At 41.0% G+C, this 16,596-nt stretch overlaps 1 protein-coding gene across 1 annotated transcript; it reads left to right on the forward strand.

Annotated features, from left to right (window-relative positions):
- Positions 1-10,998: 10,998 nt before the first annotated feature.
- snrpe (small nuclear ribonucleoprotein polypeptide E) lies at positions 10,999-15,793 on the forward strand. Its single transcript, XM_078249573.1, has 5 exons — positions 10,999-11,173; positions 11,744-11,770; positions 11,885-11,947; positions 15,334-15,412; positions 15,577-15,793. The coding sequence occupies exons 1-5, from the start codon at positions 11,120-11,122 to the stop codon at positions 15,630-15,632; spliced, it is 279 nt and encodes a 92-aa protein (XP_078105699.1). The 5' UTR covers positions 10,999-11,119; the 3' UTR covers positions 15,633-15,793.
- The last annotated feature ends 803 nt before the right edge of the window (positions 15,794-16,596 follow it).

The following is a 16,596-nucleotide window of genomic DNA, read 5'->3' on the forward strand; positions in this document are numbered from 1 at the left end:
GGTGTTGCATCTACATACACTTATCTTCCCCTCATAATAAATTGTAATAACTATGGTGCTCTGACATCTAGTGCCACAATCAGGTCAAAATGTGTTCAATACTTCGGTTAATTGCCAAATACTTGCAAAACTACTGACATTCCCATCAGCTGCTGTTTGAGTTTTGTGGTAATTAGCAGACTTTAGCATGCTAACATGCTAAACTAAGATGGTGACGATGATAAAGCAATGGCTCACAATAGGCCCGGTATGTTGTTATTGTATCACAGTGTACAGGGGCGTTGTTGTTGTTGTGAATTATAGCCGTTGTATATGGTAATTATATCACGGCTATTAACCAATCAGATTGCTTGAATTGAATGCTACCCGTTAATAATAATATTATACCTCCTACATACATTAGCATGTTAGCATTTAGCATTATTAAGTACAGCCTTACAGAGCTCCTAGCATAGCTGTAGACTCTTAAGCCCAATTTATGGTCCTTTGTTAAATCCCCGTGGTAGGTACGTACGTAGGTATGTGTAGACACGGACCGTACGCCGTACTCTACGCCTTAGCCTGATGTGCACCTCTCAAAAAATGTAACTACATGTTGCGGCGACGCAGACCCCAACAACTGTGATTTAGAACAACAGTGTGTACATGGTACATCCAAAAATGTACTATTATGAAAGAAGTGTTTGCCATTTGATGCAAATGCTTCATTTTGAGATGTGTTGATGGCATTTTGAAGGCGATGTGAGGCATTTTGCATTTTGTGTGTGCAGTTTTGGGAATTGTGTGTAGAGTTTTGAAAAAAGGAGACGTGAAAACATGTGTAAGCTGTTGGAAAAAACTGTAAATAGGTTTAGCATTAAATACTAAAACAGATTTGCTGAAACTGAATTGTAACACCTTGAAGGTAGATTATACACACTTAACTATAATACTCACTGTGTAATTATAAAGGCTAGTGTACTGTAAGGAGGCATTCACCTAAGCGTTGCAACGATTAGCCGCATGGTTGAGTGGCGTGTGGGTGTGTTCCCCATGGTGCTAGCATTTAGCCATGCTGCTAATAATGCTAGGTCCTACGAGTGATTGCCTGCGAGGTCTATCAACTGGTGCACATGGCCAAATTAACATTAGACTCCAGTCCGTTGTGTTGTATCCGGTCTGATTGATGGTTAGGTGGTTCAGCATCGGGATGTCAGGTTAAGTTTTTCTAAAAGTTTAATCTGTTTTCACTTTCCGCCACAGTGCTAATGTGCAACAGGGAATCAGGTGGGGAAAGGCGGGAAGGTGCAAGGGGGTAGATTCTATGTCGTTCAACAGACTTGGACCCTGCTGCAATGTGGCACTTGTACCGTCTGTAATTGCAGCCGGAGACTCCACCGTCACGGAATATAGCGGCAGTTTACCGTGAAAAATCACCAAATGTAAACTAACCAAAAACAACACAACCAGACATGTTTCTATCAGGAATCTGATCTGAAATTAGGGAGAAATGAACAACATCGGGAACGCAGATTACAAGTTTCCCTGGCGTTGTGGCTACATGTAGCTGTGTATATAATAATATAATATAATATTGAATATAATATTGAATGAAAGACTTAATATTTTGAATGAAAGTTGTAATATATTGAATGAAAGTGGTAATATATTGTATTAAAATTGGAATACTTGGGATGAAAGTCAGAATATATGGGATGAAACTTGAGAATATTTCTATATATATATCTTTGCGGATTTTGCTGCAACAAGCGTGACGCTATAAACGAGTCAGCACGAAATCCAGTATTCACAATCCGAAAGTAATGAAGAGACAATAACCAGCCTGGCCAATGTAAGTACAGGCCAAAATAATACTGGTAACCATATTCAATACCATTCTACCGATTAAGAAATGTATTTACTGTGTAATGTAGTGAACCTCACAGACCAGGCAGAAAGAAACACGCCTTCAACCTCACAGTCTTATTTTGGCCGTACAGGCATTCAACAGGGTGGTAATTGTCTCTTGATTACTTCGTATTGCCCCCCCCGTTCTCCCCCCTCAGTGCCTCTGCTCACTGACCTCTGCCACTTCTGGAGCAGCTTTGGCCGACATGTTCATCAGATCCCCAGTGTTACAGCCAAACAACCTCACAATGAAAAATGCCTCCACATTTCCTCGGTTTCACAAACACTGTTTGGAACAAAAAGCCCTTATCAGACCTGCGTATTATTCACTGTGTTAATTGGAGGGAAAATAAATGTATTTTGCATCTCAGCGGTTCTGTTAAAACAAGATAAGAACCACATGAGCAAGTCCGAGGCTGTGGCCATTGAATGAATTGTTTAACTGAGAAAGTGTGAACAAGTTGGAAACCTTTTTTTCCTCTTTGTGCTGTGCTAAGGCCTGGCATGGTTTATGTGACCAATCTGGCAATCCCCTGTCAGATGTCATTAATTGATTGTCACTGATTCTGGCATTACCCATTCAAGAAACAAAGGTCAGAACTCAAACATATACAGGCACGTTGAAATTAGAAACAGACACATTCACCACCCAAAACTACATGCGACATGGATGTACAGTTGTGTGGATTCCCCTTAACAGCAACCAGTAAGCAACATTTCTAAAGCTACACTGACCATTACAGTGAGCTGCTGCAGATATGGAGAAGAGCATTCTGGTTACAGCAATTTGAATTAATAGGAGGTTATATTTCTTTCATTAACATGGAGCATGTTGTTACATCTTCAAGCTTTTCTCCACCTTAGGCCACAAATGACTTCACCTCTCTATTCACTTTTGTTTCTGACAAGCACAGCCACCTTTTATCGAGAAAGTTGCAGCTTTGCATGAATTAACAAAAAAGTAGCCTTATTGATGACTGTGCATTTATAACATGTTTCACTTTTCCCCCATTACTTTAGGTTTCATAAACCTATTCATGCTCAGTGTGACTGTGTTCAGTCGATGGGATCACTCACGGAGGTGATAGCAGTCAGTAAGGCCTAAAAAAGCAGGATTACTGACATGTTTATTCTTTTTATTCAAAGTAGACAATCAGTTTGTTTTAGTGCAGGTTGGAGTGGAGTTATTGCTCTGCCCTGTGATGTAGGAAGCAATTATAGAAGCATGTGTAATCATGTTTTTATTTTCTGCACCCAAACTTCATATATGGAGTTAACTTATGCGAGTCATAATTATCTCTGACTGTCCTACTTCAATTTACTGCTTTTTCTTCCATCAGTAGATGCTGCAAACCAGGTTATGGTTTGTGACGTGTTGCCTCACAGCATTTGCCCATATTTTTAAAAGGAATTTATTTCCCGCCACTGTCGCACCAAATGCTCTTGGGGGAATTGTTGTGTCAGTGTAAATTATAGAGTGTGGTCTAGACCTACTCTATCTATAATGTGTCCTGAGATAACTTCTGTTATGATTTGGCTAAATACACTTGAATTGAATTTACAAGTACTACATTTACTCTTTTTACACTCAAAACACCTTCATATGTTATCATCATCATCATCATCATCATCACAATTTTGTGGATTGTTTTAGTAAGTTATATTTCTTTCATTTATGGATAGCAGATAAGGAGCATATATTGGTCAGATGAATATGAATTAGTAGGAGGTTATATTTCTTTCATTAACATGGAGCATGTTGTTACATCTTCAAGCTTTTCTCCACCTTAGGCCACAAATGACTTCACCTCTCTATTCACTTTTGTTTCTGACAAGCACAGCCACCTTTTATCGAGAAAGTAACAGCTTTGCATGAATTAACAAAACAAATCAGCTTTACTGGATGACTGTGCATTAATCACCCCCCACCCCCCCAGTAGGTTTCATGAAGGTCTCCTGAGATCAAGGGTTGTATATTTTCATAAATCATTTAAAATTAGAACATGAAAATCCACAAGATTGTGATTTCAATGTAATTAGATGATAACATATGTAGGGGTTTTGAGCGTAAACAGAGTAAATATAGTACATGAAAATATGCTGTGAGGCGACACGCCACAAACCATAACCTGGTTTTGCAGCATTTCATGATTTGACTTTTGACTGAGTAAAAAGCAGGAGGACAGTCAGAGATAATTATGACTCGCATAAGTTAACTCCATATTTGAAGTTCGGGCTCAGAAAATAAAAACATGATTACACATGCTTCTATAATTGCTTCCTACATCACAGGGCAGAGCAATAACTCCACTCCAACCTGCACTGAAACAAACTGATTGTCTACTTTGAAGTAATGTAAGTCAGTAATCCTGCTTTTTAAGGCCTTACTGACTACTACATAGGAGTAGTGAATGATTACGATGATGACAGCGTCCTTTTCTTCAACTGTGGACATAGAAAGAGATAGAGACAGAGAGAGAGAGAGAGAGAGAGACAGAGAGAGAGAGAGACAGAGAGAGAGAGAGAGAGACAGAGAGAGAGAGAGAGAGAGACAGAAAGAGAGAGAGAGACAGAGAGAGAGAGCGAGACAGAGAGAGAGAGAGAGAGACAGAGAGAGACACAGAGAGAGAGAGAGAGAGAGAGAGAGAGAGAGAGAGAGAGAGAGAGAGAGACAGAGAGAGAGAGAAAGAGATAGAGAGAGAGAGAGACAGACAGAGAGAGAGAGAGAGATAGAGAGACAGAGAGACAGAGAGAGAGAGAGAGACAGAGAGAGAGACAGAGAGAGAGAGAGAGACAGAGACAGAGAGAGAGAGAGAGAGAGAGAGAGAGAGAGAGAGAGAGAGAGAGAGAGAGAGAGAGAGAGAGAGAGAGAGAGAGAGAGAGAGAGAGAGAGCAGAGAGAGAGAGAGAGAGAGAGAGACAGAGAGAGAGAGAGAGAGAGAGAGACAGAGAGAGAGAGAGAGAGAGAGAGGAGAGAGAGAGAGAGAGAGACAGAGAGAGAGAGAGAGAGAGAGAGACAGAGAGAGAGAGAGAGAGACAGAGAGAGAGAGCCCAATTCATGGTCCTGTGTTAAAGCCCCGCCGTAGGTACGTATGTACCTGTAGCATTTTTTAATTTGTGTTATTTCCATTTCTCAGTCTTGCTTTCAAGTTATAATATCTAACTTTTTACAAGATTCAAATAAAAATGAATGCATTAATATTAATATGCAGCATTTACATCCCGAGAGCTGTATATATTCATGCATGTTTACCATGTGTTTTCCTGAAACTTGAATCACACTTGTAGTCCATCTGATTGAGCAGGTACTGTTTGCAGGTGTGTCAAATGGGCATGGCCAGAGTGGAGATGAGAAGTTACAACAATATAAGTCAAAGTATTTAAAGACAAAGACAAACTGAGCCAAACAATGCAAACATTAGCTGTCTGTCCTCTCAATGCAGTGGGGAGGGCATCAGTTCCCCTCAGACAACCCATCACCATGAGTTAACTAAGTAACAACATTCCTCTTGACTTAAATGGAACCTTTCATTCCCACTAAGTATATTCAAGTACCCAGTGTTTCCCCCAGATTTTTATTCTTGTATCTACTAATAAGTCACATCAAAAACATATAATTTTTTAGAGAAAGGGTAACATTGGCTCAGACTCGCAGTCTAACTCAAACTGTTCCAGGCACGCCATGAATATCCTGTCAGTCAGCGAGGCAGGAAACAGACAGCCAGCGGGTTGTCTGGCTGGCTCTACCAGGCCTGCATGGGTCAGGCCTGTCAGGTGGGGGTCAGGCAGGTGAGGCAGATAGTGAAACAAAGAACCCCCCCACCCCACCCCACCCCACCTCCTCTTTTCCCATCCCGTCTGCCTTCCCTTCCCCTCAGAACAATCACCACCAACAGGAACAGGAAGTGATCTAGAGAGGAGGTTGATCTAACCGGGGCAATTCCTTTGGCTGGGTCAGATGAGGAAAGAGAGGGTAGGAAAGACAGGCATAGAAATGGGAAAAGATAGAGAACACACATGGCAAGTAATGGCAGGGTATCCTGTTTGGGTGTGTGTGTGTGTGTGTGTGTGTGTGTGTGTGTGTGTGTGTGTGTGTGTGTGTGTGTGTGTGTGTGTGTGTGTGTGTGTGTGTGTGTACATTTTCCTATTTATAGAATATTCCAGTAGAGTCTTATAGTGTTGTCTGTGGTGTTCAGTAGTGACTACAGCGTCATGTCTTAGTTTAGTTTATTTGCACAAAGATATAAAGTACATACAACAATAGATTTTTTTAAAAAGCATTTTCAGTGCAGGAGAGGAGAGAAGCCTCAGGCCTTAGGATTACTACCTCCTATTACTATCTCCTTCTACAAAATAGAAGAAACAACAACAACTAAAACAAAATAAAAAGAAATTAATAAATAATTAAAAAGTGGAAAAAGGTGAATTTATACTCGTGGTAATTCTTATGATATCAATCCTGTACTTTTCATCGATATGTCTGGAATATTTATATTTATCATTTATTGTATCATTATGCCACGGTTCCCTTTCCTGGCAGATATCAGAAGATGCACACATGACCTCGACTGTGAATAAGTCCATGGCAGCAGTTTGAGGCCCCCACACTGGTGTGCATGTTAACACTAGCCTCCTCATTGTTATTTTGACTCCAGGGCCTCTATGGCAGCCAGCTGGAGTGCCAGTGTCTCCCTTCTCTCAGTCTTCCTTGAGAATGTGAGCAGGCATGTGGCAATGAGAGTCAGCAGCCATTCCTGTTCTCATAGCACAAAGACAAGCATGTGGCACTTGACAGCGATGCCCGATGAACGACGCACGCTACCACAAGCCACAGCAGCCCTGCCTTTTAAGATGCGGCCGAGGGGTCCCTGCCCTGAAAGGTGACACCTCTGCCTGCGCCACCGAGGCTCCTTGCATCTTTTCTTTCCCCCCACTTGCAGACTCTTGTCTGTCCTCGGCTGCTAATTTCTGTCACACTTTCTTTTCTGAGCAGGGGCACAAGCCTGTGTTGTATGTTATTAATACTATTGTTAAATGCACACTCAAGGCTGGCCTCCTTGACTCAGCTCATCATGTTACAGGTGTATTGTGCACAACAGAGAAATTGCCAATCCTGCTTTATATAATACAATCTATAAATATCAGAGGGAATACCTTGGCCAATTATGGTTAGATGCAGGCTGATTGTCACGATGTATCTGGCAACATACATAAAGGATTCTTCTTAGCATAAGAGCAGCAGTGTTTTGACTGTGGTGTTTTCTGAGATAGAAGATTAAGGGAGAGGTTGTTTTTCTTGACAGCTTAATCTAAAAATGGGTAGCCACTATGTAAGAGAAAAATGCCCGATCAGGAGTGAATGCTGTTTGTGATTTCCATTTATCTTCCTATGGTCCAGAGAAACTGCTGTTAACTTTAAAAACAGTCCAGCCTGCTGTAACACAGCCCCCTCTACAGGCCAACATCTGTTTATTTATCAACTGCTAAATGGGAAATTTAGTACAAATCCTTCATTTGTATTCATACTTGCATACTTAAGAATAATAGTAATTTATCACATCTCATAATTAATGGAAACATGTAGTCTTAACTTTTACGAGAGCTATGGGTTAAATGTAAAGTGCTTTTCTAGCCTTAATGACTACTCAAAGCGCTTTTACATAGTACAAGAACCATTCACCATTCACATACATTCATTTCAGGGTTCAGTGTCTTGCCCAAGGACACTTTGACCATGGGACTGCAGGGCCAGGGATCAAACCTCCAACTTTCTGATCCACAGGTGCCCCCCTGAGATTTAATCTCTTTTTTTTGCTTTTGATTTGAACTTTTGATAGGATGTAACACCATTTTTTTCCTTTTTATTGCATTTATCAGAGGTGCAAACACCAAAAATGAAGCTGTCATTGATTTCGTTTGCATCTTCATTGTTTGCACTTGTCCAGTGTGGTACAACATGAAAGTCAGTATATGCTGCAACATTTCTTTCCTGCTCCACATTTTCTTGCTTTCTTGCTTTCCAGCTTTGTAGTTTCCATTTCAGCTAATTTCCATATTATTTCATCCCAATTTATGAATCCCTATATCACACTGGGTTAGGGTGTTTTAGGGTTAAGGTTAGGGGTTAACCCTAACCCTAAAACACACTTATATACAAAACATGGCACACTTGAAATTGACTTCTGAAAATTGCAAAAAGGGGAGTAAAATGTTTTAATTTAGTAGTATTAAAAATGTTTTAAGTATTCTGTAATTGTTAAATTTCACTACTTCAATGTATTGAGTTGCTTATGAAATCTAATTATTATGGTGGCTTTTCTCTACAGCAGGACTTGGAACCACCCGCCAAATGCAGGTGAATTTTGCAATTGGCGGGTAACACTGTCAATCTACCTGCCACATTGGCAGGTAGCCAATGAGAATTGAGTGATTCAGACGTGTAACTATCGGTAAGCAGGGTACGGGGTTGCTTATGGGCCTGGTCCAATCAAGGGCCCGCATCACTGGAAGACATTGATTGACAGCTGGGTCCCCCTATCGCATTTTTATTACTCGCGACAATCCCAGCAGTCCCACGTGCAGCCACTGACCGAGTGGGAGTGAGAACGGCCACGGGTTGATCATTTCCTTGTTTCTGATGAAGACGAGACGTGTGTGACTCCAACATCTCACATTTACCATCAAAACGTACAGCTAAAGACCGTGCAGAACATGTGAGACCGTCCTGCCAACCTGTAAACATTTTAACATCAATGTACACTGGAACGTTTATTCACTCTAAAGTCAGCGGCTGCTGTTTCAATCTGGTCGGCTCTCTGCAGCGGGCGGGTGCTTAGTTCCCCGCGACTCACACACACACACAAAAACACACACACACACACACACACACACACACACACACACACACACACATCACACACACACACAAACAAACAAACACAAACACACACAAACAAACACAAACACACACGGTGGATGCAGGAAAAACCGGAGATGAGATGTACAGGATGACCTAAATTGAGGACAGCTACGCTCGTTATTGTAAGTTCAATGATAAGTTAAAGTCCAATAAGTCCTTTATCAAACCATATGAATGTGTCCCAGGCCAGGATAGTGTGTGTGTGTGTGTGTGTGTGTGTGTGTGTGTGTGTGTGTGTGTGTGTGTGTGTGTGTGTGGCCAGAATAGGACATTAACTAACAATATAAAGATCAACAAGCCACTGACAGTGACAGATATGTTCATATTTGATTCATTCAATAAATTATTATTTTTTGTCTTAAACCCACCAGCCGTTTTCATATTATACCAACATCTGCAGCATCCTTAGCCTTTTTGGTTTCTAGGAAATCTCAGCCCAGAGTAGTTTTATTAATAGTAATAATTATTATTCTCCCCAAAACAAGTTTCCTTTTTATTTTTAAAGAACTATACAAAAAAAAAATGTCTATGTGAACCCCTATGCAGGATTATTAAGGCTACCCCCCCCCCACTACAGCATGTGATGACGATGCAATGTCCACGAGTAGGCTACCATCAATAGGACAGGATAGGATCATAGAGACACAGAAAGTCCTGTTTTACACCTTTATGAGGCAAAAAAACCTGGCTGGTACGGTGGCTGGTACGGTGACTGGTACGGTGACTGGTCACGGTGGCTGGTACGGTGGCTGGTACGGTGGCTGGTACGGTGGCTGGTACGGTGACTGGTACGGTGGCTGGTACGGTGGCTGGTACGGTGGCTGGTACGGTGACTGGTACGGTGGCTGGTACGGTGGCTGGTACGGTGGCTGGTACGGTGGCTGGTACGGTGGCTGGTACGGTGACTGGTACGGTGGCCGACGGGCAAACTAAAATTAAGAAAACAACTTCATTAATTTGACAGCACATGTGCAGCATTCAGCAAACGCGCTGCAAATACACACAACACAACCAAATACACACAACACAACCAAATACGCACAACACAACCAAATACGCACAACACAACCAAATACACACAACACAACCAAATACACACAACACAAACAAATACACACAACACAACCAAATACACACAACACAAACAAATACACACAACACAACCAAATACACACAACACAAACAAATACACACAACACAACCAAATACACACAACACAACCATATACATAAACGCTCTGCAAATATGAAACGATGCAAAAAGAAAAGCACACAAACCCAGAAAACAAATACAACAAAAAAACGCAGCATCCAGATAACGGAAGTTCTCACAGCTGGATTTTCGACCCCACGGGGAGAGAGCTCTGCCTTTTTATTAGAGTCGGGTATGGCTGCAGCCTGGAGAACTCCATAGATTGTATATTAAATTCATATTATTATTATTAATAACATAATATATTAATAATATACAGTCTATGCTCCTGTCTCATGCCCTCCCGGCTGGTGCCGTCCCCGAGCTTCGGCTTTTCAAAATAAAAGCTCACGTCTGGTCCGCTATGTGTTTGTACTTTGGTGTTTTAGATGTTTGTGAACTCAACAGTACGGCAATCATGCTAATGAATACAATAACTTTTTCATCAGATGTCTTACTTACAACACGTTGAGTTAGCAAAGCAGTTCTGTGTTTATATGTGCGGGGGGATTTATTCAGATTGATAAATCCCACGGTAAATTGGCTGGTTTACTAAACAGGGAGGGACTATAAATCCTGTCTGTCTTTTGTATTTCAAGAGCAAACTGCTCCACAATATGAATACAGATTGATCACTTATTTTGTTGGTAACCGTTGTTGTATAATCACAGTATTCCACTTGAGGAGGCCTATACTTCAGTGATGCGCCTTTAGGACCTCGAAATGAAACCCTCTGATGTAATATGGCTTAAACAAACATCAACGTTAAACGCTGATGCAGTTTTGAATGTTTTATCACCACGAGTTTACAGACGTCTCTGCTGATTGAGTATCACCTGACCTGAGACATGAATGAATTGTATGCAAGTGCGCCCAAATGTACAACTACTGTTTGTGGAGCAACACGTGGGTGCAGTAATGACCTCCTACGTGCAGGGGCGCTGTTTCGCATGCTGTAAAATCTTTATTATAACGCGGAAGCTTGTAATACATCCATGCGCATGCGCGGAAGGAACCCGCCATTAAAGCAACCTCACAACGTGAGAGTTTCGTTGCGGTACACTCTAATACAAAAGGTGCAATTTTTTAAACATATACCTACCGCTGGTATTTTCTTGGAAGAATGGCTTACAGGGGACAAGGACAGAAGGTGCAGAAGGTTATGGTGCAGCCCATTGTATCCTTTTATTTCAATGAATGAAAGTTTAATTGTTTGCTATATAAGTTAGCAGCTAGGCTAACCTTTCTCATTAGCTTGCTAGCTAACGTCTCCCATGCTATGAACAAGGGGAGAGCTTTAACAGAGCTATAGGGTGGGAGAAGTACTTATTACAAGCAGGATATGTGACTTGATTTGAAATACTTTTTGCAATCAATTCTGGATATTTGAAGTGCACTCCAAGGACCGGTGTGTAACGTGAAGTTAACAATACCATAGCACGCTAAACTACATTCACCTCTGGTTCTGGTATTCTACATCGTGGGACGTCCCTGACATACAAGCTACCTACATAGCTCCGTGCATTGCTAATTCGATAGCCCGATGCTACGGAAGTTGAGCCGGTATCTGTTTTACTCAACTAGATTTGTACGTTGACTTGTTAACTTGCAGCGTGAGAGAAGGCAACATGCTCAGTAACGGTGGGCATGTGACGTCATGCACAATGACCCTTTATGGTGACGATAGTTATCTTGAGTCATGTATGTTTGCTTTTGAAACTTGAATTTCCTTGACCCCATGCATCAGAACCTAATTTTCAGGTATCTACAAAATGTAAGTATTTAGTCAAATCCCCCCCCCCCCCCCCACCCGTATTATTAGATTAATTAGTTTTTTAGTGATGTATGATTAGAATGGAGTTCTAATCTTTGTTGTCCTTATTCCCAGCGCTCACGGATCCAGGTCTGGCTGTATGAGCAGGTCAACATGCGGATAGAGGGCTGCATTATTGTGAGTTATGTTTTTGCTCGTTTTTGTTGAATTGGAATACAAAGAGTAAGAAGTTTGATTTCCCAAAGTCATTTTATTAAGATATGGGAATGAATAAGTTTAGAGAGTACTGTAGATTTAGTAAGTAGATTATGTCAGTTATGTAGGCTGAATAGTCTAGAGACTCTGAGACCATAGCTGCATCTCATAGCCCTTAAATTGACTCCACTTGCGCCTCCCTTCCTCACGTCTGTTGTCATAGGCGAGCAGCATGCCGCACTTAATACAATCAACAGATCCAATGTTGTCACTGCCCACGACTTGTTTAAAATGGTTCCATACCGACTTTCCTCCAAACTTGCTCAAAGTTCATTCTCCTGTTTTTCTTTTTTTCTTTACATCTTCAAGCTCCATGTTGCACTTAAGCTACCCCATACGGCCCAGCAGGCCCAGTGGGATGCATGCAAGTGGAGGAGACGCTGCGCGTGATTATGTCATAGCTTTCTCCCGACCCAGTTAGGGCTAATAAAGTAATGTTTATCAAAAAAAACACAAATGCTTGATCAAGGGCCCGGCCTGAAGCTAGTGGTGGGAAATATCGGCCCGAGGGTCGGGTCCAGTTCGGGCTCAGGCAGAGAATCTAACTCTCCCGAGGAGGGACAGAACAACTTCCGGTTGAGTCGAGGAGCTATCAAGTAAGGGCCATGAGATGCGGCCGATGTCTACACTGAAGTTGATGAATCTTGAGAACGCGGTTCACATGTGATGGACGGCATGAACCCCCAGTTATTTTTAGGGGCCGGGAACCGAAGCTGCGTGGACCCTATTATATTTGCGTGTATTATTATTCTTCTTCTTCCCAAGAAATCCATGTTCCCACTCATGAAAACTCACCAAACTTTGTACATAAGTCCAGTCCTATGCTAAACTGAATCAGTGTGATTTGTGTGCCAATTGTCCAGATTGGGATGCTACAACAGCCACCTAAAATTCTAAATTTTAAAAACTAACAAATCATCCATACATGCTACAATGTCACAACTTATGCCAAACTGTAGCCCCAATAGAGCAAAAATGATGCTCTGCTGTTACCTTGTAGCAATTCTGAAGGCCATTACTCAACTCAACGTTTGTTTCAGTTGACACCAAATCCACAAATTTACCATCCAAATATTTGATTGATTTGATTTATCAAATATTGAGCCCATAGTGCATTCAAATGTTTTACTGCATTAATGTAAACAAATACTGTAATTTCTTCCACACTAAATCTTTAATGTTCATGGAAAAACCACAACATTCAAAGATCATTGTAGAGTTGGTGTGAAACATTTCAGAATTTTATCTCAAAGTGCATTTAAAAAAAAAAAAGTTGAATTGTGTCCATCTACACATTACAGTCAGTGCAAAATAGAGCATCTTCAAACATCAGTTTGGAATTTATTGATCTTTTTGACAATACAACTCAACAAAAAAAAACTTTCAACTGCTTTTTATATTTTAAGCAAACTTAACATATGCAAATATTTGCATGAACATTAAAAGATTTAACAACTAAGACATAAACTGAACAATTTGACTAACAGAAATGGAATAATGTGTCTGGGGGGAGGGGTGGTCAAAATCAAAAGTAGCCCTCAGTATCTGGTGTGGCCACCAGCTGCATTAACTACTGCAGTACATCTCCTCCTCCAGTTCTTGCAGTTCTTGTTGCCATCCTGTACCTGTCCCACAGGTGTGATATTGGGATGTAGCGAGCCTATGCAGGTGTTGTTACACGTGGTCTGCCACTGCAAGGATGATCAGCTGTGCTTCCTGTCTCCCTGCAGCGCTGTCTTAGGCGTCTCACAGTAGGGACATCTGGCCACATCTGCTGTCCTCATGCCTCCTTGCACCATGCCTAAGGCACGTTGACGCAGATTAGCAGGGACCCTGGGCATCTTTCTTTTGGTGTTTTTCAGGGAACTGTGACCTTAATTGCCTACCGCCTGCAAGCTGTTACTGCCTTGTTGACCGTTCAACAGATGCATGTTCATTAATTGTTTATGGTTCACTGAACAAGCATGGAAAACATTGTTTAAACCCTTACAATGAAGATCTCTAAAGTTATTTAGATTTTTACAGAAGTATCTTTAAAATAGTGTCCTGAAGAAGGGCTGTTTCTTTTTTTGCTGAGTTTACATTACATGCATCTATGTTGTCTTAACCAAGTACTCAAATTCAAAATTCTAATCATTTTTCTACATCAGCTTTTAAATTCTGCATTTTCACGCTTGTCTGCTCCTCTTCTACTAGGTGTTGCGATGCAACTTGAGACATCACTCAGATAATAGCTCCCTGAGTTCAGATCCTGCCTACGGCCTCAATGGTTCGAGTCCCTGGTGTTGCAAGATGAGCACACACATCTAATCAGGCATTGTGCTGTGGACAGCTGCCCTGCATATGTTGTGTGTTTACATTCACACCTGATTCTGATTAACCATCAGTCCAGTTGCAGTTTAGGAAAACCATGTTATCGAGTCATCCCAGGCTGACTCGATAAAATATAGCCCAAATAGCTAGAGGCATCAACACCTGGACACTAGCTCACTGAGATCAGCGTTTGCCTTGGGACTGGACGATTGCGTCTTATACATAATCAGCCATTGTGCTTTGGACACTTTCCCTGCAAGTTTAAAATGCACGGCCCCGACCATCGCTGCGGAGCAGCTATAATTATTTTTGAAATGTGCTTTATTCACATCATTATGCTAAAACACAAGAAAAACAACTTGTGATAAGAGGAGGACTTGTTTTACAAGAGAAGATGTGTCACTATATTGGAGTTGTTGGGGTTACACGGTGGAGGTTCTTCCATTGCAGACGGTGACTGCAGAGAGCTCACAAACCTGTCATCATCCAAGTGTCATTTTAACCTGTCATTAATTTACTCACAGATTTAAAATTAATTAACGGCTTATATGACCTGCCGTGAGCGACGTTTGTCATTTTAACCAGTAAGATCGCTGGTCGGTGCGGTCTAGAAATGATAAGCAGCTTCTGACTTTTGTGCACTGCTCTTTGCCAATGAGAAAGCAAGAGGAGAGATACAATATTTCGATACCCGATCAATTAGTGTGGGACCCCCGTGAATCTGTGGACACGATTGCCCCGTATACTTTTTTTTTTTTACATTCGCTCACTACTTTTCACATTTATACAAGCAAAATGCTCGCACTGTAAGACCGGTGGAATGTGGATTAATACTTACTCACAAAAAGTTAGCTTGAGCCCGTTTGCTGTGTCTCTGCACTGTTGGTGAGTCCAATAAGAGCAAGCCTCATAGAAAAATACGAGGAATTTTGGATAGGAATATGAAAATGTTACTGCATTGGAACTAATTTGTGGCTCACTGTTTCCTCTGTTAGGGTTTTGATGAGTACATGAACCTAGTTCTTGATGATGCAGAGGAGGTCCACATGAAGACTAAGAACAGAAAGCCGCTGGGTAAGAGTAACCTACATTTCCATGTTTTTGTAGCTTTCTCTGTTAAGCATTGCTTTGTACACATGCATCTGCACACTTGACATTGTTTCACTGACAATGACTGGCTTTGTTTGTATTTCCATCCTTCTTCTTGCTCTTGTGATCCTCCTCCACTTGTCTCCCAGGGAGGATCATGTTGAAAGGAGACAACATTACCTTGCTGCAGAGTGTGACCAGCTAGGACAAGGGAGACGCCTACAAGTCTTACCTTTCCTAGAAAGAAATGTTTCCCTTGTTTTGTTTTTGCGAATGATGTTAAGTATGTTTGTGTTTATACAACATGAATATTGTAATTGTTTATTTCTACCACATGGATTTGGGAATAAATTTTTTTTCTTACAACTTTTGTCTGCATTTGAACATATTCCACTAAATGTTTTGAAACCTCAGTTGTTTACAGGAGTATTTGGGTCAAAGGGATGGCTACTGAGCCATCTAGTGGCAGACTACACTACTGCAGTGTACCTATGTAGGTCAAACTCAGAGCTGCAAATAAAGTAGAAATGGAAAGATTACTCTCACTATAGGAGAATGAATGTGCTGACCTTTTACCATAATGTTATATTTAGTGTTGTAAGAGAGGTATTGGTGTGCTCTTTGGTACCTAAAGATGATGGCAGCATGAAAGTGATTTAGTCAAATACAATAATTCATATGGAGCACATTTTAACGCTTCCAAATTGTGCATTCTCTATGCAGACACCTGATGTATTACATTTGTCAAGCTTTATTTAACCAGTTTTTATTGGATGAATTTACTGTATAGACGGGGACACAGTGTAATTTCTCGTACAAAGTGGGTGGAACACAATTAAAATTGTCGCATCAAAACTATTTCCAAGCTGTCCTATTTAGCTGGAGTTGAGGTGCAGTGTTAAATACTATAAACCATCTGTGTTCTTCAATGACTCTGTTGAACCATACAGGTGCTGGTCATATAATTAGAATATCATGAAAAAGTTGATTTATTTCAGTAATTCCATTCAAACAGTGAAACTTGTATAATGTATACATTCATTCCACAAAGACTGATATGTGTGACTAAGTGTTTATTTCTTTTACTTTTGATGATTAGAACTGACAACTAATGAAAACCCCAAATTCAGTATCTCAGAAAATTAGAATATTGTGAAAAGGTTCAATAT

Source organism: Sander vitreus, chromosome 4 (genome assembly GCF_031162955.1).
Source record: "Sander vitreus isolate 19-12246 chromosome 4, sanVit1, whole genome shotgun sequence".
NCBI classification, from domain to species: domain Eukaryota; kingdom Metazoa; phylum Chordata; class Actinopteri; order Perciformes; family Percidae; genus Sander; species Sander vitreus.

Excerpts from the sequence above, each read along its gene's own strand:
- snrpe (XM_078249573.1), top strand. The coding sequence starts at position 11,120 with ATGGCTTACAGGGGACAAGGACAGAAGGTGCAGAAGGTTATGGTGCAG. Across the intron at positions 11,174-11,743 it reads AGGTTATGGTGCAGCCCATT|AACCTAATTTTCAGGTATCT; the intron begins GTATCCTTTTAT and ends CCCATGCATCAG. Across the intron at positions 11,771-11,884 it reads TTTTCAGGTATCTACAAAAT|CGCTCACGGATCCAGGTCTG; the intron begins GTAAGTATTTAG and ends CCTTATTCCCAG.